Genomic DNA, 25,203 nt, shown 5'->3' with positions numbered 1-25,203 from the left:
CTTCACTCGTCGCTGGGGCTTCTGGGAGGTTGTGACCTGGTGGCTCCGCCTCCAATATGGCGGCGTCTGTCTGGTACTTCTTCCCAGCGCCTGCCCTGCTCAGACGCCTTTGCGTCTATTGCGTTTGCTGGGTTTTTGCCAGCATCTCTATAGCTCCTTTGGCTCCGGTCTCTGCATCTTTTGCTGAGACTCTTACTAATCCCTGTCCTGCCATTCCTGCTGTGTCTTCCAGTCCAGCCGCTCCTGCTGTGTCTTCCAGTCCTGCCGCTCCTGCTGTCTTCCAGTCCTGCCGTTCCTGTTGTGTCTTCCAGTCCTGCTGTTCCTGCTGTGTCTTCCAGTCCTGCCATTCATGCTGTGTCTTCCAGTCCTGCTGTTCCTGTCGTGTCTTCTAGTCCTGCCGTTCCTGCTGTGTCTTCCAGTCCTGCCGTTCCTGCTGTGTCTTCCAGTCCTGCCGTTCCGCCGTGTCTTCCAGTCCTGCCATTCCTGCTGTGTCTTCCAGTGTTCCTGCCTTCCAGCCAGTCCTCAGTTTCCTGCCGTACCTACCAGTCTTGAGTGTCTTCCGTACCTACCAATCCTGTGTTCCTGTCGTGTTCCGTCCTACCTGAGTTTTCATCTTACCGGTCAGTACTTTGTCTTTGCTGCCGCCGTCCGTCTTGTGCCTCCGCCATATTGGTCTCCTCTGTAGTTTCTACCTTTCCCTATCCTCAGTCGCCCCTTTGGCTCTGGTTATTGCGGCTTCACCCTCCTCGGGCCTGTCCCTAACGCTCCCTGTATTGGGGGTGGTTCCACCTGGTCCGCTCGCCCTCGGGGGCTCTGAAGCCGTGACCCAGAGGGTCCACTTCTCTAGTCGTAATACAAGTGACACCATTTTGGAAAGTAGACCCCCTACGGAACTTATCTAGATTTGTGGTTGAGCACTTTGACCCACCAAGTGCTTCACAGAAGTTTATAATGTAGAGCCGTAAAAATAAAAAAGCATATTTTTTCACAAAAATGATCTTTTCACCCTAATTTTTTATTTTCCCAAGGGTAAGAGAAGAAATTGGACCCCAAAAGTTGTTTTCCAATTTGTCCTGAGTACGCTGATACCCCATATGTGGGGAGGAACCACCGTTTAGGCGCATGGCAGAGCTCGGAAGGGAAGGAGCGCCGTTTGGAATGCAAACTTAGATGGATTGGTCTGCAGGCGTCACGTTGCATTTGCAGAGCCCCTGATGTACCTAAACAGTAGAAACCCCCCACAAGTGGCCCTATATTGGAAACTAGACCCCCCAAGGAACTTATCTAGATGTGTTGTGAGAACTTTGAACCACCAAGTGTTTACTACAGTTTATAACGCAGAGAAGTGAAAATAAAAAAAAATGTTCCACACAAATTATTTTTTAGCCCCCAGTTTTGTATTGTCCCAAGGGTAACAGGAGAAATTGGACCCCAAAAGTTGTTGTCCAATTTGTCCTGAGTACGCTGATACCCCATATGTTGGGGTAAACCCCTGTTTGGGCGCACGGGAGAGCTCGGAAGGGAAGGAGCACTGTTTTAATTTTTCAACGCAGAATTGGCTGGAATTGAGATCAGACACCATGTCGCATTTGGAGAGCCCCTGATGTGCCTAAACAGTGGAAACCCCCCAATTCTAACTGAAACCCTAACCCAAACACATCTCTAGCCCTTAATCCCAAACCTTACCATGACCCTAACCACACCCATAACCTGAACATGCCCCTAACCTTAACCCCAACACACCCCTAACCCCAACACAACCCTAACCCTAATCCCAACCCTAACCACACCCCTAACTCCAACACACCCCTAACCTTAATCCCAACCATAACCCTAACCACACCCCTAACCCTAATCCCAACCCTAATCCCAGCTGTAAATGTAATTCAAACCCTAACTTTAGCCCTAACCCTAACTTTAGCCCCAACCCTAACCCTAACTTTAGCCCCAACCCTAACCCTAACTGTAGCCCCAACCCTAACTGTAGCCCCCACCCTAACTTTAGCCATAACCCTAACCCTAACTTTAGCCCCAACCCTAACCCAAACTGTAGCCCCAACCCTAACCCTAACTTTAGCCCCAACTCTAACCCTAACTGTAGCCCCAACCCTAACTGTAGCCCCAACCCTAACTGTAGCCATAACCCTAACTTTATCCCCAACCCTAACCCTAACTTTAGCCCCAACCCTAACCCTAACTTTAGCCCCAACCCTAACTGTAGGCCTAACCATAACTTTAGCCTGAACCCTAACCCTAACCCTAACGGGAAATTGGAAATAAATATATATTTTTTAATTTTGTTATTTTTCTCTAACTAAGGGGGTGGTGAAGGGGGTTTGATTTACTTTTATAGTGGGTTTATTAGCAGATTTTTATGATTGGAAGCTGTCACACACTAAAAGACGCTTTTTATTGCAAAAAAATGTTTTTGCGTCTCCACATTTTGCGAGCTATAATTTTTCCATATTTTGGTCCACAGAGTCATGTGAGGTCTTGTTTTTTGCGGGACGAGTTGACGTTTTTGTTACTATTTTCGGGCACGTTACATTTTTTGATCGCTTTTTATTCCGATTTTTGTGAGGCAGAATGACCAAAAACCAGCTATTCATGAATTTCTTTTTGGGGGGGCGTTTATATCGTTCCGCGTGTGGTAAAATTGATAAAGCAGTTCTATTCTTCGGGTCAGAACGATAACAGCTATACCTCAATTATATATTTTTTATGTTTTGGCACTTTTATACAATAAAAACTATTTTATATAAAAAATAATTATTTTTGCATCGCTTTATTCTGAGGACTATAACTTTTTTTATTTTTTCGCTGATGATGCTGCATTGCGGATCGTTTTTTGCGGGACAAGATGACGTTTTCAGCGGTACCATTGTTATTTATATCCGTCTTTTTGATCGCGTGTTATTCCACTTTTTGTTCTGCGGTATGATAATAAAGCGTTGTTTTTTGCCTCGTTTTTTTATGGTGTTCACTGAAGGGGTTAACTAGTGGGACAGTTTTATAGGTCGGGTTGTTACGGACGCAGCGATACTAAATATGTGTACTTTTATTTATTTTTTTGTTTTTTTATTTACATAAAGAAATATATTTATTGGAACAATATTTATTTATTTAGGATTTTTTTTTCTTTTACACATGTAAATATTTTATTTTTTACTTTGTCCCAGTGTGGGACATCATGTTATAGTGTCAGATCGCTGATCTGACACTTTGCTGTGCACTATGTCAGGTCAGCGATCTGAGAGGCACTGCAGGAGGCTTGCCAGCGCCTGCTCTGAGCAGGCGCTAAGAAGCCACCTCCCTGCAGGACCCGGAAGGAGCCCCGCGGCCATCTTGGATCTGCGGCCTGCAGGGATGTAGGAGATGCTCGGAGCAACGCGATCACATCGCGTTGCTCCGAGGGTCTCAGGGAAGCACACAGGGAGCCCCCTCCCTGCGCGATGCTTCTTTATGCCGCCGGAACGCTGAGATCATGTTTGATCGCAGTGTTCCGGGGGTTAATGTGCCAGGAGCCGTTCGTGACCCCTCCTGGCACATAGTGCCGGATGTCACCTGTGATAGTCAGCTGACACCCGGCCGCGATCGGCCGCGCTCACCCCGTGAGCGTGGCTGATTGCGTTAGACATACTATCCCGTCAGTGGTCATACGGGCCCATACAACCTCGACGGGATAGTACGTCTAATGTCAGAAAGGGGTTAAAAATTTGGTGTGACTTAAAGAAAGTGCATGCAGCAAAAATATTAGTGACCTGGAGGCCATTGTCCATGAGGAATGGGCTAAGTTTCCTCAGGAATGCTGATAAAATCTGGTGTCTGAAAATGAATCATGTTACAGCAGGTTATAGCAGCCAGACAGACTCTACTAATCCCCACAGTTTTAAGCGTGCCCTAAAAACGCATTTGTTCAGACTGGCCTACAGCCTCAACTCATCAACCTAACTATCCCTGTGTGGCCTATTAAAAATAGAAAAAAAAAACAAAACACATAATCAGGTTCCTTGCATCATGTTCTCATACACTTTATGCAGTTAATAGCCCTCTGTGTCTGTACTGCTACACACTTAGGCTGTTAACTGGTTCATGCAGCTTTACATGAACACCCGAGCCTTACACTATGGCTGGTCCAAATAACTAAAGCAATTGTTACCATCCACCTCTCGTGTCTCCCCTTTTCCTCATAGTTTGTAAGCTTGAGAGCAGGGCCCTCATTCCTCCTGGTATCTGTTTTGAACTGTGATTTCTGTTATGCTGTAATGTCTATTGTCTGTACAAGTCCCCTCTATAAGTTGTAAAGCGCTGCGGAATATGTTGGCGCTATACAAATAAAAATTATTATTATTCTTATTATTATTATTACTAAATACGGAAGATGCTTGATATGAAGGTGTAAATAATTCTGAGACTGCCGTCAAGGCTGCCATCAGGGCATTACTGCCCTTACTGTCGCATGGTGCTTGGTGAGCAGAAATAAAGAGGATGGGGCCCAAACCTAGTCCGGGTCCCCTCTTGTGCTTCTGCTCACCAGGTCCCAGAGTATAATGAACCATTGCGTGCCAGTGCGTCGCCATTTACAGATCTCCTGTGTATAATGTCACCAATGATCACTCTATTGTCTGTGCACTGACACTATATACAGAGCGCCTGGGTATAATGTCACTGGGCATCCCAGTATTACCTGTACACTATATACAGTGCCTAGCAAAAGTATTCGGCTCCCTGGAACTTTTCAACCTTTTCCCACATATCATACTTCAAACATAAAGATACCAAATGTAAATTTTTGGTGAAGAATCAACAACAAGTGGAACACAATTGTGAAGTTGAACGAAATTTATTGGTCATTTTAAATTTTTGTGGAAATTAAAAAACTGAAAAGTGGGGCGTGCAAGGCACTGTACTAATATCCAGTTATTACAGTCAGTGCAGTACAGTCAACCCCCTCCAATCACCTGCACTGCAGTCCTGTCCTTAATAGATACATTACCAGACACGGTCTTCATTAAAAACTGCTGCACACTGCATCATAAAGTGGTGCATGCACAGTTCTACAGGTGCAATCAGGATTATTCACCCCAGATGCAAATTCGGTTTATTAGCAAAATTTACAAACTTTCTGCTGTTTGCAATAATCCAGTGAAACAAGTACAATGTTAATAACTCAAAACAACAAGTGGTTCATTCAAATTCAACACAAAATACAACTTTTACTGACCACTGCAGTCTTAGACTTATTCCCCCCTTCCTGGCAAGCGTCTTTAATACTTAGTAGAGCCTATCTGGCTGTTATGACCTGCTGGAAATGTGATGAATACCCAGAAACTAGCCTTGAGCAGCTTTCCTGAGGAATCCAGCCCATTCTTCATGAGTAGTGGTCATTAATGTTCTTAAGTTTGTTGGAACCGCGTTCTTCAAGTCCCAGCAAGGATATTCAATGAGGATCAAATCAAGTGACTGTGACTGCCCCTCCAGAATTTTCTTGGTATTCCTCTGAAACCAAGCCTGGGCGGACTATGAGTTATGCTTGGGATTTTGGTCCTGTTGGAAGTTCTAATGACACCCGAGCTTCAGCTTCCTAGAGAAGGCATGATATTTTTTCTCCTTGGATTTTGCATTTCCTGGTGCTTGATTAAATCCATCTTGAGCTCCACACGCTGCAGATTTCCAGTGACAGAGGAAGTAAAGCAGCCCCAGAGCTGCCACGATGCTTCACTGCAGGCAGGGTGTTCGTTTTAGCATTTGCTTCATTCATCCTTATCCAGACCTATTGCTGACCCTATAAGCCCCCAAAACTCTAGTTTTATTTAATTCCCCAAAAGAACAGAATCCAAAATTTTCTGTGACTTATTTATATGGTTTTGAGCATATTTGAGCTAATCTGCTGCTTTTGGGTCAGTCTTAGGGTTTGGCCACGGAGATCTTCAGCTTTTAGTTTGCCCCTTACTGTGCAAACTGACACCGACCTCAGTGTCTGCTGCCAACAAATCTTCCTGCAGGTCATTTGTTGTCACTCAAGGGTTTTTGACCACCTGCATTCTCGGGAATCTGGTGGCAGCCGGTGACAGTTTCATACTTCTGTTATGTCAGGTTCCTTGAACTTGCCAACTCTGCTCCCAGCTTTATTTCTAATAACTTTCAATGCCTATGTATATTTTTGCACACTTTACTTTGTGCAAGGCAGCGATCTCTTCTCCAAACGTTTTGGGCCACTTTCTTGACATTCCAAGAATATTAGTGAACTTGAAGCCATTACCCAGAGAAATGGGCTAAGATTTCTCATGAACCCTGGCAGAAGCTGGTCTATGGCTATGCATTATATTTCTAACAGGTCATAACAGTCTGCGTAGTTCTGCGAATAAATAAATACCCTTGTCATGAAGGGGGCATGGGGGTGAATAATTCTGAGACTGCAGTAGTCAGGAAAAAGTGTCACCTTGGATTGAATTTGCTACATTTAGTTGTATTGAGCTGTTTAATTTTATTCTATATTACTTAATTTTAACATAGGAAAAACATTTTAATTATTATATATTATTACTTAATTTTAACATAGAAAAAAATAACAATTGCATATCTCATTACTTAATTTAGCATAGAAAAAATAACTTGAATTAAATTTTGTATATTATTACATCATTTTAACATAGAAAAAAATAATTTGAATTACCGTATTTTTCCGACCATACGACGCCCTTTTTTTCCTCCAAATTTGGGAGGAAAGTGTGGGTGCGTCTTATGGTCGGGATGTAGCATGTGGGGAGGGGGGGTAGCAGCGAGTGGGATCGCACTGTTATCCCACTTCAGGAGGCAGAAAAATGTCCCCACTGCCCGGAATCAGTGCTGGGGAAACCATGTGGTCCCGATGATTAAGTGCAGTGAATATTCATTAGCTACTTCCCCGCCCACCTATCAGCTGAGCAGTGAGGAGCAGCAAATGAATACTGCACTTAAGCAGGAACACACATGGTTTCCTCAGCGCTGGATTCCTGCAGCAGCTGGGGAGATCTGTGTGTCCGGGGGAGGAGGAGGCAGCAGCAGGGGCCAGGGGTGAGGAGATCGCTGCATACCTGCCTGTGCTGGACGCTGAGTGCTGTGCACAAAGAGGACCTGTGTGATGTCAGAAGTGGGCGGGCTGGAGCATCACATGGCAGCTCAGAGCCCTCCTTTTTCTTGACATCATCACAGGTCTTTCAGACTCCCCACTAGAATCTGCAGGCTTCCTCTTATAACCTGTGCTGTGGAAAGGCAACAAGAGGGAGGGGGGCTCTGTGTGTGCAGTCATGGGATGCTTTTACCTCATCACAGTGTGGCTGGCTGCCACAATTAAGAGGTTAGTCTTTACAAAACACAATAAAGCACTCTGCCACTCCTTTGGTGAACTATAACTCCCAGCATGTCATAGGATCTGCAGGACATGCTGGGAGTTATAGTTCTCCCATGGAATTTTAAATCAGCACTCCAGTGTTATTTTGCAGTGCTGGAGTGGTGCTTCCAATATAAGCCCTGTGCCCCCATTCTTATACTCACCCTCCAGCGTCTTCATATAGTACTTTACAGACACCACACTGGTCCCGCAGCTTCCACCATAATAACATACTATTATATATAATAACACCACATATAATAGTATGTTATTTATGTTATTAAATATTTTACCACATTTTTTTGCTTCAAATATTTTTTTCCCTATTTTCCACCTCTAAAACCTGGGTGCGCCTTATAGTCCGGTGCGTCTTGTAGTCCGAAAAATACGGTAAATTTTATATATTATTACTTAATTTTAACATAGAAAAAAATCATTTTAATTTTATTTTATACAGGTGCTTCTCATAAAATTAGAATATCATCAAAAAGTTAATTTATTTCAGTTCTTCAATACAAAAAGTGAAACTCATATATGTAGCGTCATTACAATCAGAGTGATCTGTTTCAAGTGTTTATTTCTGTTAATGTTGATGATTATGGTTTACAGCCAATGAAAACTCCAAAGTCATTATCTCAGTAAATTAGAATACTTTATAACACCAGCTTGAAAAATGATTTAAAAATCCAAAATGTTGGCCTACTGAAATGTGTGTTCAGTAAATGCACTCAATACTTGGTTGGGGCTCCTTTTGCATCAATTACTGCATCAATGCAGCGTGGCATGGAGGCGATCAGCCTGTGGCACTGCTGAGGGGTTATGGAAGCCCAGGTTGCTTTGATAGCAGCCTTTAGCTCGTCTGCATTATTGGGTCTGGTGTCTCTCATCTTCCTCTTGACAATACCCCATCTATGGGGTTAAGGTCAGGCGAGTTTGCTGGCCAATCAAGCACAGTGATACTGTTGTTTGTAAATCAGGTATTGGTACTTTTGGCAGTGTGGACAGGTGCCAAGTCCTACTGGAGAATGACATTTCCAACTCCAAAAAGCTTGTCGGCAGAGGGAAGCATGAAAATTTCCTGGTAGATGGCTGCGCTGACTTTGGTCTTGATAAAACACAGTGGACCTACACCAGCAGATGACATGGCTCCCCAAACATCACTCATTGTGGATACTTCACACTAGACCTCAAGCAGCTTGGATTGTGGCCTGTCCACTCTTCCTCCAGACTCTGGGACCTTGATTTCCATGGTCTAGTGTGAAGTATCCACAATCAATGATGGTTTGGGGAGCCTTGTCATCTGCTGGTGTAGGTCCACTGCATGGACGGACATACCGCATGTGCAGCCTGTGTGGCTGCACCGGGCCCGGAGGTGGAGGGTGGCCCCTGCAAGCTGGCTAGTAATGAGGGCAATCTGGCCTGTTTATCCGAATCGAGGCTCCGGGGGGGGGACCCTGGTCAGATTGCCCTAATGTGCGGCAGGCAGGGAGAGATCCCTGCAGCTCCGCTGCCTACAAGAGAAAATAGTAGTGGAGCTGCAGTGATCTGTCCTGCTTCCTGCCCGTGCTTCCTCTCACACAGACAGCAGCACTGCTGGATGACATCATCATTCAGCGGCTGGCTGCGCCAGAGAGAGGAAGGTGACGGTGATGCTTCAGCTGCGGGAAAGCGTGCGGACAGGTGAGAGGTGCTGTGTGTCTGTGTGTGTGTGCGTCTGTGTGTGGAGGAATGTGCAGAGAGGTGAATGATGCTATGTGTGTCTGTGTGTGGGGGGGAGGGGAGGGCAATGATGGGGCTGATGGGGAGAAGGCAATGATTGGGGTGATGGAGAGGGCAATGATGGGATGGTGGGGAGGAGGAAATGATGGAAGTGGTGGAAAGGGCAATGATGGGGTAGTGGGGGAGCAGGAAATAATGGAGGTGATGGAGTGGGCAATGATGGAGGTGGTTGGGAGGAGGAAATAATGGAAGTGGTGGAAAGGTCAATAATGGGGGGTGGAGGGGGGAGGAAATTATGGAAGTGGTGGAATGGGCAATGATGGTGGTGGGGGGAGAAGGCAATGATGGAGGTGGCTTGAAAGGGTAATAATGGGGGGTGGAGGGGGTGAGGAAATGATGGAGTTGGTGGAATGGGCAAGGATGGTAGGGGAGGAGGAAATGATGGATGTAGTTGAAAGGGCAATGTTGGGGGTGGTGGTGGAGGAAGAAATGATGGTGGTGACGGAATGAGCAATGATGGGGGGAGGAGGAAAAAATGGAAGTGGTGGAATGGGCAATGATGGTAGTGGGGGAGAAGGCAATGATGGTGGTAGTTGAAAAGACAATGATGGGAGTGGTAGGGAAGGAGGCAATGATAGGGTGGTGGAGGATAAGGCTGTGATGGAGGTGGTGGAAAGGGCAATGACAGTGGTGGTGGAAAGGACAATAATGGTGTGGTGGGGAAAAAGCAATGATGGAGGTGATGGAAAGAACAATGATGGGGTGGTGGGGGAAAATGCAATGATGATGATGATGAAAAGGACAATGATGGTGGTGGTGGAAAGGGCAACAATGGGGTGGTAGGGGAGGAGGAAATGATGGAGGTGGTGGAAAAGGCAATGATTGGGTGGTGGGGAAAAAGCAATGATGGAGGTGATGGAAAGAACAATGATGGGGTGGTGGGGGAGACTGCAATGATGGTGGTGATGGAAAGGACAATAATAGTGTGGTGGAAAGGGCAATAATGGGGGTGGTGGAGGAGGAGGAAATGATGAAGGTGGTGGAATGGGCAATGATGGGAGTGGTGAGGGAAAAGACAATGATAGGGGTGGTGGGGAGGAGGAAATGATGGAGGTGGTGGAATAGGCAATGATGGGGTGGTGGGGAAGAAAGCAATGATAGTGGTGGTGGAGAAGGCAGTGGTGGTGGTGAAGAGGGCAATGATGGGGTGGGGAGAGGAAAATAATGGAATGTGGGGGAAGGAGGACAATGAGGGGCGTGGGGGATTGAGATGGGAGGAAGGGGGACTTATAATGGACTTAGGAACAGGGGAGGTGGAGGAAGACATTATTATCGCTTATTATGTCTAACACAGTCTCTTAGTATAGAGTGTACGTACTTATTATGTATAACACAGTCCCTTAGTATATAGTGTACTCACTAATTCTGTATAACACCATCCTTAGTTGCATAGTTTCCTCTTTTATTATGTATAACATTGCCCCTTATTACGGACCATCCTCTCTAGTTATATATGGTGCCGTCCCTTATTATATAGCGTCCTCTGCTGTTATGTACAGTACTGTCTCTTACATAGTGTATTCTTGTTAATTTTGTTATTCACAGAGCCCTCTCTTATTGCATAGTCCCCTCTCCTTTTAGATACAAAATGACTGCTGATGGAGGAGCCGGTGACCAGACAACCAGTCCATCAGCTCCTCCATTACAAAAGAAGCTTTCCCATGCTCCATCAGCCATCATTGCATTATACAGCGAACAAGACAGGACGGTATGTAATAAAAAACAGGGCTCTATATAATCCAATATATAAGGGATGGTACTGCACATAACAAGAGAGGGCACTGTATAATAAGGGATGGCAATATACATAATAAAGGAGACTATGTAATATATATACATCTATGTGTGTGTGGCTATATATATATATATATATATATATATATATATATATATATATACACATTTATTTGTCACCATAAAAGGAGGGGAGCCCAGACATATTTCTTGCACAGGGGCCCCAAGCTGTCAGTGTCCGCCCCTGGTCCTCTGTGTTTTATTAAGACCAAAGTCAGTGCAGCCGTTTACCAGGAAATTTTAGAGCACTTCATGCTTCCCTCTGCCGACAAGCTTTTTGTAGATGGAAATTTTATTCTCCAGCTGGACATGGCACCTGTCCACACTGCCAAAAGTACCAATACCTGGTTTAAAACAACAATATCACTCTCCTTGATTGGCAGCAAACTCGCCTGACCTTAACCCCATAGAGAATCTATAGGGTATTGTCAAGAGGAAGATGAGAGACACCAGACCCAGCAATGCAGAAGAGCTGAAGGCTGCTATCAAAGCAACCTGGGCTTCCATAACCCCTCAGCAGTGCCACAGGCTGATCGCCTCCATGCCACGCTGCATTGATGCAGTAATTGATGCAAAATATATTTCAGTATGCCAACATTTTGGATTATAAAATCATTTATCAAGCTGGTGTTATAAAGTATTCTAATTTACTGAGATAATGACTTTTGGGTTTTCATTGGCTGTAAGCCATAATCATCAACATTAACAGATATAAACACGTGAAATCGATCACTCATTTTGTAATGACTCTATATAATATAGGAGTTTAAATTTTTGTATTGCAGAACTGAAATAAATTAACTTTTTGATAATACAGGTCCTTCTCAAAAAATTAGCATATAGTGTTAAATTTCATTATTTACCATAATGTAATGATTACAATTAAACTTTCATATATTATAGATTCATTATCCACCAACTGAAATTTGTCAGGTCTTTTATTGTTTTAATACTGATGATTTTGGCATACAACTCCTGATAACCCAAAAAACCTGTCTCAATAAATTAGCATATTTCACCCGACCAATCAAATAAAAGTGTTTTTTAATACCAAACAAAAAAACCATCAAATAATAATGTTCAGTTATGCACTCAATACTTGGTCGGGAATCCTTTGGCAGAAATGACTGCTTCAATGCGGCGTGGCATGGAGGCAATCAGCCTGTGACACTGCTGAGATGTTATGGAGGCCCAGGATGCTTCAATAGCGGCCTTAAGCTCATCCAGAGTGTTGGGTCTTGCGTCTCTCAACTTTCTCTTCACAATATCCCACAGATTCTCTATGGGGTTCAGGTCAGGAGAGTTGGCAGGCCAATTGAGCACAGTAATACCATGGTCAGTAAACCATTTACCAGTGGTTTTGGCACTGTGAGCAGGTGCCAGGTCGTGCTGAAAAATGAAATCTTCATCTCCATAAAGCATTTCAGCCGATGGAAGCATGAAGTGCTCCAAAATCTCCTGATAGCTAGCTGCATTGACCCTGCCCTTGATGAAACACAGTGGACCAACACCAGCAGCTGACATGGCACCCCACACCATCACTGACTGTGGGTACTTGACACTGGACTTCAGGCATTTCCTTCTCCCCAGTCTTCCTCCAGACTCTGGCACCTTGATTTCCGAATGACATGCAAAATTTGCTTTCATCAGAAAAAAGTACTTGGGACCACTTAGCAACAGTCCAGTGCTGCTTCTCTGTAGCCCAGGTCAGGCGCTTCTGCCGCTGTTTATGGTTCAAAAGTGGCTTTACCTGGGGAATGCGGCACCTGTAGCCCATTTCCTGCACACGCCAGACTCAGTCCACTGCTTCCTCAGGTTCCCCAAGGTCTGGAATCGGTCCTTCTCCACAATCTTCCTCAGGGTCCGGTCACCTCTTCTCGTTGTACAGCGTTTTCTGCCACATTGTTTCCTTCCAACAGACTTACCATTGAGGTGCCTTGATACAGCACTCTGGGAACAGCCTATTTGTTGAGAAATTTCTTTCTGGGTCTTACCCTCTTGCTTGAGGGTGTCAATGATGGCCTTCTTGACATCTGTCAGGTCGCTAGTCTTACCCATGATGGGGGTTTTGAGTAATGAACCAGGCAGGGAGTTTTTAAAAGCCTCGGGTATCTTTTGCATGTGTTTAGAGTTAATTAGTTGATTCAGAAGATTAGGGTAATAGGTAATTTAGAGAACCTTTTCTTGATATGCTAATTTATTGAGACAGGTTTTTTGGGTTATCAGGAGTTGTATGCCAAAATCATCAGTATTAAAACAATAAAAGACCTGACAAATTTCAGTTGGTGGATAATGAATCTATAATATATGAAAGTTTAATTGTAATCATTACATTATGGTAAATAATGACATTTAACACTATATGCTAATTTTTTGAGAAGGACCTGTATTCTTGTTTTGTGAGAAGCACCTGTATATTTTTACTTTTATTTTTTTATTGGGTTATTACAAACAGCAGAAAAGTTTGTAAACTTTGCTAATAAGCCGAATATGCCATGGGGGATGAATAATTTTTTATTGCATCTGTATATTAGATTGGTAAGATCATCGTGTTTTTTTCAGCACATTTGGGACTTTTGCTAAGTTACTGCGATGTAAACTTTGTCGTGATGTTATCATACTGTGACATATACCTGTTGTGTTGGGTTTTGATTCACTTTCAATAATTATTAAAGTTAGACAATAATACACAATATACACAGTAGATTAGTTTTCCTCTCTTATATACTCCATAAAGCCCCCCATCCAGTACATACCATACTCCAGCAAATAAGATGGTTGGTTTCGGGGTCTTCCACCAGTGTCCACAGCTTGGTGAGGAAGGCTGGCACATTACTACAGTACCCATCCATTGCCAGGGAGTTAGGAGATTCTTGCATGGTGACAGATATGCGTTACTCAATCTCCATGCCCGTGAGATGGTCCGGCGGTAGAGAGAGCCGAGAGGGACCCATGTACTGAGGTCACAGTGTCACAAAGAGAGGGGCTGCAGCTGATTCACACCAGCAGATCACACTGATAGACACTCAGCACTAATTTGCTGGCACTGACCCCCACCCCAACTGCCGAACAATGCCCAGTGATGCCGTGTTCACACTCTAACCACAATGCCCTGAACAAACATGCAACATCATGTAAAGCCATCACCCAGAGCCCATTTAATGCCCACCGAATCACAGTACCTTGCAGATGCTCTGCAGTATGGAGGTGACTGGCACATATGTCCAATAAACTGCTCAGATCTGACTCATGGCTCATTTATCAAACTATATTATTTTAATAAGACTCCGTAAAAAAATGCTTAAAAAAAAATAAAAAAAATAAACAATAAATTCATAAGGTTTTTAAACGTACCTAAAAAACCACAAAAGAGTACATGGGAAGTCAGTTTGAGCTTACCTGGTGCGGCTAAAGGTAATCTAAGGGTATGCTCAAATGCGTATTCTTTTCCAGTGCCGTTTTTTCCATGCGTTTGATAGTACAAGCAAACTTCATGAGTTCTGAAATCTCATGCACACGCGTATTTTTTTTTTTCTTGCGTCTTTTAATTACCAATGCAATTTTTTCACATCTGCAGCATGTTAGTCCTTTCAGCGGTTTGCAAATGAATGCATAAAAAACACACTTAAAATCGCATCAAAAACATGCATATAATTTGTTGTTTTTTTCTCTGCTATGCAATGTGTTTTATTGCAAAAGAAATGCTGCAAAAACTCAACATGTGAATATACCCTACTGTTGAGGTCAACTGACCATTTTTCTGTAAGACCTGTTTCACACGTCAGTGACTCACGTAGACACATTAAAATCAATGTGTCTCTGCACATGTCAACGTGTTTTCACGGACCGTGTGTCCGTGTGCAAAACACGGAGACATGTCAGTGTTCGTGGGAGCGCACGGATCACACGGACCCATTAAAGTCAATGGGTGCGTGTCAACACATACCGCACACGGATGCCGTCCGTGTGCCGACTGATGACCACACGGACCGTGCAGGAGACAGCGCTACAGTAAGCGCTGTCCCCCCTGCGTGTGGTGCTGAAGCCGGCATTCATTCCTTCTTCCCAGCAGCATTCGCTGGAGAGAAGGAAAGACAAATCAATGGTTTTTTTTGTGTATGTGTTTAAAATAAAGTTCCTGGTCACCTCCCGCCTCCCACCCCCGTGCGCCCGCCCACTGGCATTAAAATACTCACCCAGCTCACGCGATGCTTCCTCTCAGCGCCGCAGCTTGTCCTGTATGAGCGGTCACGTGGTGCCGCTCATTAGAGTGGTGAATATGCGGCTCCACCTCCCATAGGGTGGAACCGCATATTCATCCCTGTAATGAGCGGTACCACGTGACCGTTCATACAGGACAAGCTGGGGCGCTGAGAGGAAGCATCACGGGAGCTGGGTGAGTATTTTAATGCAAGCGGGCGGGCGCACAGGGGCTGGGAGGTGACCAGGAACTTTATTTTAAACACACACAAAAAAAACAACATTGATTTTTCATTCCTTCTCTCCAGCGAACGCTGCTGGGTGGAAGGCATGAATGCCGGCTTCAGCACCACACGCAGGGGGGACAGTGCTTACTGTAGCGCTGTCTCCTGCACGGTCCGTGTGGTCCTCAGTCGGCACACGGACACGGATAATTCCGGTACCGGAATTATCTGGACGTGTGAGACTGGCCAAAAGAAGAGTAGTTAGCGATCGACACCAAAAGCCTAATTTCCAGCATGTGATTTAGTCTGGTGGGGGTGGCGGGTGGATTCTAAGACTATGTTCACACTGAGGTTTTTGAAGAGTTTTTATTTCCCATGTGCTGTCTGTGTTTAACATTGCAAAGGATAGGAGAAGCTTTGTAATTTACTTATCCATACGTGAAAAACACTGATGACACACTGACCAAACAGAGATGACACACTGACCAAACACTGATGACACACTGACCAAACACTGATGACACACTGACCAAACACTGATGACACACTGACCAAACAGAGATGACACACTGACCAAACACTGATGACACACTGACCAAACACTGATGACACACTGACCAAACACTGATGACACACTGACCAAACAGAGATGACACACTGACCAAACACTGATGACACACTGACCAAACATTGATGACACACTGACCAGAGATGACACACTGATCAAACACTGATGACACACTGACCAAACACTTATGACACACTGACCAAACACTGATGACACACTGACCAAACAGAGATGACACACTGACCAAACACTGATGACACACTGACCAAACACTGATGACACACTGACCAAACAGAGATGACACACTGACCAAACACTGATGACACACTGACCAAACACTGTTGACGCACTGACCAAACACTGATGACACACTGACCAAACACTGATTACACACTGACCCAACAGAGATGACACACTGACCAAACACTGATGACACACTGACCAAACACTGATGACACACTGACCAAACACTGATGATACTCTGACCAAACAGTGATGATACTCTGACCAAACAGTGATGACACTCTGACCAAACACTGATGACACACTGACCAAACAGAGATGACACACTGACCAAACACTGATGACACACTGACCAAACACTGATGACACACTGACCCAACAGAGATGGCACACTGACCAGAGATTACACTCTGACCAAACACTGATGACACACTGACCAAACACTGATGACACACTAACCAAACACTGATGACACACTGACCAGAGATGACACACTGACCAAACACTGATGACACACTGACCAAACACTGTTGACACACTGACCAAACACTGATGACACATTGACCAAACTGTTGTGAATTCCGTTTGTGGGCTCCCTCTGGTGGCTACTGGTGGTACTGGTTGACTTCTGTCTTCTATCTCCAGTGCACCTGTTCCCATCAGGAAATGGGAGTTTCCTATATAGTCTGGCTTCTCACTCATTTACTTGCCGGCTATCAATGTTACCAGAGCTCCTCTGTTACTTGCTACCTGCTCCAAGTCTGCTGAGTCAGATAAGTTTGATCATTTGTACCTTTTGTCCAGCGTGCATTTATATTAATCTTGCTGCTGGAAGCTCTAGTGAACTGAAATGACCACTCCGGTGTCATGAGTTGATACCGGAGTTTAAAGTCATTTCAGGATGGTATTTTGTAGGGTTTTGAGTTGACCGCGAAGTCCACTTTTGTATTTTCTGCTATCTAGTTAGTGGGCCTCTCTTTGCTGAACCTGTATTCATACTGCGTATGTGTTTTCTTCTTAACTAACCGTCATTATATGTTGGGGGCTACTATTACTTTGGGGTTTTCTCTGGAGGCAAGCCAGGTCTGTGTTTCCTCTGGTAGGGGTAGCTAGATCTCCGGGTGGTGCGAGACGTCTAGGGATAAAACGCAGGTACGTTCCCCGGCCACTGGTAGTTGTGCGTTAGGTTCAGCATCGCGGTCAGCTTAGATTCCATCTTCCTAGAGCTAGTCCTGTTTTTGCCTATGTCCCTGCCATTGGGAATCATGACGGTATAGCCGGCCGCAATGTGTTAAGTATTGGCTGAAGCAGGAGAGAAAAGAAGTCTCTGACACCTTTTTTTTTTTTTTTTTTTTTTTACTCTGAAGTCTGTTTAGCCATAATTGCAGTCTGCTTCTTTCCCTCCTCTTAATCCCTGAATGGCTCAGATCTCAGCTGCTGAAAAATGGATATCCAGAGTTTAGCTTCAAATTTGAATAATCTTGCTTCTAAGGTTCAAAATATACAAGATTTCGTCATACATGCTCCTATGTCTGAACCTAAAATTCCTATACCAGAGTTTTTTTCTGGAGATAGATCTCGTTTTTTGAATTTCAAGCACAATTGTAAATTGTATCTTTCTCTGAGACCTCACTCCGCTGGAAACCCTGCTCAGCAGGTTAAGATTGTTATTTCCTTGCTGTGGGGTGACCCCCAGAATTGGGCATTTGCATTGGCGCCAGGGGATCCTGTGCTGCTCAATGTGGATGCGTTTTTTCTGGCGCTGGGGTTGCTCTATGAGGAACCGAATTTGGAGATTCAAGCTGAAAAGGCCTTGATAGCCCTCTCTCAAGGGCATGATGAAGCTGAAATATATTGTCAAAAGTTTCGTAAATGGTCTGTGCTTACTCAGTGGAATGAGTGCGCCCTGGCGGCGAATTTCAGAGAGGGTCTCTCTGACGCCGTTAAAGATGTCATGGTGGGGTTTCCTACGCCCACAGGTCTGAATGAGTCCATGACAATGGCTATTCAGATTGATCGGCGTTTGCGGGAGCGCAAACCTGTGCACCATTTGGCGGTGTCTTCTGAGCAGGCACCGGAGAATATGCAATGTGATAGAATTCTGTCCAGAAGTGAACGGCAGAATTATAGGCGTAAAAATGGGTTGTGTTTCTATTGTGGCGATTCTGCTCATGTTATATCAGCATGCTCTAAACGCACTAAAAGGGTTGATAAGTCTTTTGCAGTTAGCAACTTGCAGTCTAAGTTTCTTTTGTCTGTAATTTTGATTTGTTCGTTATCATCTATTAATGTGAATGCCTATGTGGACTCTGGCGCCGCCTTGAATCTTATGGATTGGTCCTTTGCCAGGCGCTGTGGGTTTAGTCTAGAGTCTCTAGAAGTCCCTATTCCTTTGAAGGGTATCGACTCCACACCATTGGCTTGGAATAAACCTCAATACTGGACACAAGTGACTATGTGTATGACTCCAGACCATCAGGAGGTGATTCGATTCCTTGTGTTGCATAATTTGCATGATGTTTTAGTGCTTGGATTGCCATGGTTACAAACTCACAACCCAGTTCTGGACTGGAAGACAATGTCCGTATTAAGCTGGGGATGTCAGGGGGTTCATGGGGGAGTACCCTTGGTTTCCATTGCTTCATCTACTTCCTCTGAGGTTCCGGCATTTTTGTCTGACTATTGTGAGGTTTTTGAGGAGCCTAAACTTAGTTCGCTCCCTCCTCACAGGGATTGCGATTGTGCTATAGATTTGATTCCTGGCAGCAAATTTCCTAAAGGTCGTTTGTTCAATCTGTCTGTGCCAGAGCATGCTGCTATGCGAGAGTATATTAAGGAGTCCTTGGAAAAGGGACATATTCGTCCATCCTCATCCCCTTTAGGAGCAGGGTTTTTTTTCGTGGGTAAAAAAGATGGTTCCCTGAGGCCTTGTATTGATTATCGGCTGTTGAATAAGATTACAGTCAAATTTCAGTATCCTTTGCCACTGTTGACTGATTTGTTTGCTCGTGTTAAGGGGGCAAGGTGGTTCTCTAAGATTGACCTTCGGGGTGTGTATAATTTGGTGCGGATTAAGCAGGGAGATGAGTGGAAAACTGCATTTAATACGCCCGAGGGCCATTTTGAGTATCTGGTAATACCTTTTGGTCTTTCTAATGCCCCTTCAGTCTTTCAGTCCTTTATGCACAATATTTTCCGTGAATATCTGGATAAATTTATGATTGTGTATCTGGATGATATTTTGATTTTTTCCGATGACTGGGAGTTGCATGTTCAACAGGTCAGGAAGGTTTTTCAGGTTTTGCGGGCTAATTCTTTGTTTGTAAAGGGTTCAAAGTGTATTTTTGGGGTTCAGAAGATCTCTTTTTTTGGGTATATTTTTTCCCCTTCTTCTATTGAGATGGATCCTGTCAAGGTTCGGGCTATTTGTGATTGGACGCAACCGACTTCCCTTAAGAGCCTTCAGAAATTCTTGGGCTTTGCTAATTTCTATCGTCGATTTATAACTGGTTTTTCAAGTGTCGTTAAGCCTCTAACGGATTTGACTAAGAAGGGTGCTGATGTTTCCAATTGGTCCTCGGCGGCTGTGGAGGCCTTTCGGGAGCTTAAGCACCGCTTTTCTTCTGCTCCTGTGTTGCGCCAACCTGATGTTTCACTTCCTTTTCAGGTTGAAGTTGATGCTTCAGAGATCGGAGCGGGGGCGGTTTTGTCGCAGAGAGGTTCTGATTGCTCGGTGATGAGACCATGTGCGTTCTTTTCTCGAAAATTTTCGCCCGCCGAGCGAAATTATGATGTTGGTAATCGGGAACTTTTGGCTATGAAGTGGGCCTTTGAGGAGTGGCGTCATTGGCTTGAGGGTGCTAGGCATCAGGTGGTGGTCTTGACTGATCACAAGAATCTGATTTACCTTGAGTCAGCCAGGCGTCTAAATCCTAGACAGGCGCGCTGGTCGTTGTTTTTCTCCCGGTTTAATTTTGTGGTCTCATATCTACCAGGTTCAAAAAATGTGAAGGCAGATGCCCTTTCTAGGAGTTTTGAGCCTGACTCCCCTGGTGATTCTGAGCCTACGGGTATCCTTAAGGATGGGGTGATATTGTCTGCTGTCTCTCCAGACTTGCGACGTGCTTTGCAGGAGTTTCAAGTGGATAGGTCTGATCGTTGTCCGCCTGGGAGACTGTTTGTTCCAGATGAGTGGACCAGTAGAGTCATCTTGGAAGTTCATTCTTCTGTGTTGGCAGGCCACCCTGGAATCTTTGGTACCAGAGATTTGGTGGCCAGGTCCTTCTGGTGGCCTTCCCTGTCTCGGGATGTGCGTACTTTTGTACAGTCTTGTGATGTTTGTGCTCGGGCCAAGCCTTGTTGTTCTCGGGCTAGTGGATTGTTGTTGCCCTTGCCTATTCCGAAGAGGCCTTGGACACACATCTCTATGGACTTTATTTCGGATCTCCCGGTTTCTCAGAAAATGACCGTCATCTGGGTGGTGTGTGACCATTTTTCTAAAATGGTTCATTTGGTACCCTTGCCCAAGTTGCCTTCTTCATCGGAGTTGGTTCCTCTATTTTTTCAAAATGTGGTTCGTCTACATGGTATCCCGGAAAACATCGTTTCTGACAGGGGATCCCAATTTGTGTCTAGATTTTGGCGGGCGTTCTGTGCCAGGATGGGCATTGATTTGTCTTTTTCGTCTGCTTTCCATCCTCAGACGAATGGCCAGACAGAGCGTACTAATCAGACCTTGGAGACTTATTTGAGGTGTTTTGTGTCAGCTGATCAGGATGACTGGGTCGCCTTTTTGCCGTTGGCGGAGTTTGCCCTTAATAATCGGGCTAGTTCTGCCACTCTGGTTTCTCCTTTCTTCTGCAATTCGGGGTTTCACCCTCGTTTTTCATCTGGTCAGGTGGAATCTTCGGATTGTCCTGGAGTGGACACTGTGGTGGATAGATTGCACCAGATTTGGAGTCATGTGGTGGACAACTTGAAGTTGTCCCAGGAGAAGACTCAGCAGTTTGCTAATCGTCATCGTCGTGCTGGTAATCGTCTTCGCGTTGGGGACTTGGTGTGGTTATCTTCTCGTTTTGTCCCTATGAGGGTCTCTTCTCCTAAGTTTAAACCTCGGTTCATAGGTCCTTATAAGATTTTGGAGATTCTTAATCCTGTATCGTTTCGTTTGGACCTACCAGCATCTTTCACTATTCATAATGTCTTCCATCGGTCTTTGTTGCGGAGGTACGAGATACCAGTTGTTCCTTCTGTTGAGCCTCCTGCTCCTGTGCTGGTGCAGGGTGAATTGGAGTATGTTGTGGAGAAGATTTTGGACTCTCGCATTTCCAGACGGAGACTTCAATATTTGGTTAAATGGAAGGGATACGGTCAGGAGGATAATTCTTGGGTGACTGCCTCTGATGTTCATGCCTCTGATTTGGTTCGCACCTTTCATAGGGCTCGTCCTGATCGCCCTGGTGGTTCTCATGAGGGTTTGGTGCCCCCTCCTCAAGGGGGGGGTACTGTTGTGAATTCCGTTTGTGGGCTCCCTCTGGTGGCTACTGGTGGTACTGGTTGACTTCTGTCTTCTATCTCCAGTGCACCTGTTCCCATCAGGAAATGGGAGTTTCCTATATAGTCTGGCTTCTCACTCATTTACTTGCCGGCTATCAATGTTACCAGAGCTCCTCTGTTACTTGCTACCTGCTCCAAGTCTGCTGAGTCAGATAAGTTTGATCATTTGTACCTTTTGTCCAGCGTGCATTTATATTAATCTTGCTGCTGGAAGCTCTAGTGAACTGAAATGACCACTCCGGTGTCATGAGTTGATACCGGAGTTTAAAGTCATTTCAGGATGGTATTTTGTAGGGTTTTGAGTTGACCGCGAAGTCCACTTTTGTATTTTCTGCTATCTAGTTAGTGGGCCTCTCTTTGCTGAACCTGTATTCATACTGCGTATGTGTTTTCTTCTTAACTAACCGTCATTATATGTTGGGAGCTACTATTACTTTGGGGTTTTCTCTGGAGGCAAGCCAGGTCTTTGTTTCCTCTGGTAGGGGTAGCTAGATCTCCGGCTGGTGCGAGACGTCTAGGGATAAAACGCAGGTACGTTCCCCGGCCACTGGTAGTTGTGCGTTAGGTTCAGCATCGCGGTCAGCTTAGATTCCATCTTCCTAGAGCTAGTCCTGTTTTTGCCTATGGACATTGGGAATCATGGCACCAAACACTGATTACACACTGACCAAACACTGATGACACACTGACCAAACACTGGTGACACACTGACCAGAGATGACACACTGATCAAACACTGATGACACACTGACCAAACACTTATGACACACTGACCAAACACTGATGACACACTGACCAATCAGAGATGACACACTGACCAAACACTGATGACACACTGACCAAACACTGTTGACACACTGACCAAACACTGATGACACATTGACCAAACACTGATGACACACTGACCCAACAGAGATGACACACTGACCAAACATTGATGACACACTGACAAAACACTGATGATACTCTGACCAAACAGTGATGATACTCTGACCAAACAGTGATGATACTCTGACCAAACAGTGATGACACTCTGACCAAACAGTGATGACACACTGACCAAACAGAGATGACACTCTGACCAAACACTGATGATACTCTGACCAAACAGAGATGACACACTGACCAAACACTGATGACACACTGACCAAACACTGATGACACACTGACCCAACAGAGATGGCACACTGACCAGAGATTACACTCTGACCAAACACTGATGACACACTGACCAAACACTGATGACACACTGACCAAACACTGATGACACACTGACCAGAGATGACACACTGACCAAACACTGATGACACACTGACCAAACACTGTTGACACACTGACCAAACACTGATGACACACTGACCAAACACTGATGACACACTGACCCAACAGAGATGGCACACTGACCAGAGATTACACTCTGACCAAACACTGATGACACACTGACCAAACACTGATGACACACTGACCAAACACTGATGACACACTGACCAGAGATGACACACTGATCAAACACTGATGACACACTGACCAAACACTTATGACACACTAACCAAACACTGATGACACACTGACCAGAGATGACACACTGACCAAACACTGATGACACACTGACCAAACACTGTTGACACACTGACCAAACACTGATGACACATTGACCAAACACTGATTACACACTGACCCAACAGAGATGACACACTGACCAAACATTGATGACACACTGACCAAACACTGATGACACACTGACCAAACACTGATGATACTCTGACCAAACAGTGATGATACTCTGACCAAACAGTGATGACACTCTGACCAAACACTGATGACACACTGACCAAACAGAGATGACACTCTGACCAAACACTGATGATACTCTGACCAGAGATGACACACTGACCAAACACTTGTAGAGATTAGACTGAAAGAATCCATTGTATCTTTCTCTTGAGATGTCTGGCTTATCAGCAAGAAACTTGAGCAAGTTGACATTTCCTTTTTATGCACGCATTCCTTCTGTTATTATAGCCTTTTACCTACATACTAGAGGTTGTAAATTTCACAGTATAGATAAGCTTTGTAAGAGAATGTGAAATAATGAGCGCTTGTGCGCATGTCTGTAAAATGTCTAACTCTTTTTATAAAGGAGGGGTAAAGCCCAGAGAGTCAGACGCGCTCCTGAGCTTCCCCTGTACATGATCACACAATACTTTGTTTGCGTGTCATTTACCTGGAAGCTTACCTCCAGTAAGCCAGGGACTGAGAAGGACTTAACATTTCTTTGGCGCACCGAACAGGGACCTGAGATAAGAGTATTTGCTCGAGATTTACCTGCGGATACGGACAACGGAGATCTGGGATAATGGACGGCAAATGAACTGAAAAACCTGGCCAGGTAAGAGACATTATTAGTTCTCTTTTATCTGCCCTGTATTATCCGAAAGATCTCTATGAGCCGTGTCACGCTGGGTTAGTCTAGTAGTGAGTAGATACCTATAAAACTCGGGTTACCATATTGTATAGACTTATGAGTCCTGTCCCTGGCAGTGTGTGAACAGTGTGAAGGTTGTGGTATGTTGTGAAAGAAGAGCAAAAGTGCGTAGAAAAATAAGCCGAAATAGTTGGGGTATAAGCCTTATACACGAAAGTCAGCCTAACTGGGTCATGTTGTTGCGTCCTTCTGGGAGACCTCCGCCCATGCTTGACTCTCAATTAAGTGCTTAACCTCCTTCATTTCTGGATAAGGTTTGATAGAATGAGCCCAGGACGCGGAATCATGAGCCTGGGACAAGTATGATATCTGAGACTGAGAGTTTTGTGATCTGTTTGGTGTTGCTGATCCTGTTTGCGTGCATTGTAGGAATCAAGTTTATTCTGCACATTAGAAAGAATGGAGCAGATCAGCCCTTCAATATTTTAGCTCCCTAGGAGAGAAGGCAACGAGACGCCACCAACAGAGGAAGTGGTTGTCCAAACGTCACCTAGGGTAGTCATAGCTAATATTGAAAAGAAAAATGGGAAATAAACAGACCAAAACCGTCTTAGGACAAGTAGAAGCAGCAGATATCATACAGGAAAGATGTGGAAAGACAGTCAGAAGGCAGATTAGAAGGGTAAGAGGAAAATTGGGAATTTCAGAAGCACTTATGTTCAGTACAGAATGGGAAAGACTGAGTAAAGAACGAGGTGGAATTATCAAAGACAATGGGTGGGAAGAAATCATACACTGTATGATAGAGGTCTCAAAAACAGCTAAAGAGGAGAATTGGAAGTACGATCCAGACACTTCCAAATGGATCATGGGGAAGGGAAAAAGTTGTGACATAATCCCGCCACCTTACCTAGATCCAAAAGCCCAATCATTTGTACCATCTGGAAGAGCAGAAGGAGGAAAACAATTTCCAGCCTTGTATCCCAATCTTGGTGGGGTAGGAGGATGGGAATGTTCACACTGTGGACAACAAAATCCAGAT

The 25,203-nt window shown here is 44.7% G+C and overlaps 1 protein-coding gene across 1 annotated transcript in view; it reads right to left on the bottom strand.

The window, feature by feature from the left end:
- HSF4 (heat shock transcription factor 4) overlaps positions 1–13,982 on the bottom strand; it is a 77,711-nt gene extending 63,729 nt beyond the window's left edge. Inside the window, exon 1 of the mRNA XM_077292766.1 lies at positions 13,702–13,982. Within this exon, the coding sequence (XP_077148881.1) occupies positions 13,702–13,824 (123 nt within the window). The 5' untranslated portion in view covers positions 13,825–13,982. The remainder of the gene's footprint in view (positions 1–13,701) is intronic.
- Positions 13,983–25,203: the final 11,221 nt, after the last annotated feature.

Source organism: Ranitomeya variabilis, chromosome 2 (genome assembly GCF_051348905.1).
Source record: "Ranitomeya variabilis isolate aRanVar5 chromosome 2, aRanVar5.hap1, whole genome shotgun sequence".
Taxonomy (NCBI): Eukaryota; Metazoa; Chordata; class Amphibia; order Anura; family Dendrobatidae; genus Ranitomeya; species Ranitomeya variabilis.
Note: the sequence above shows the minus strand (reverse complement) of the source record. Positions and strands in the feature narration are given on the sequence as shown.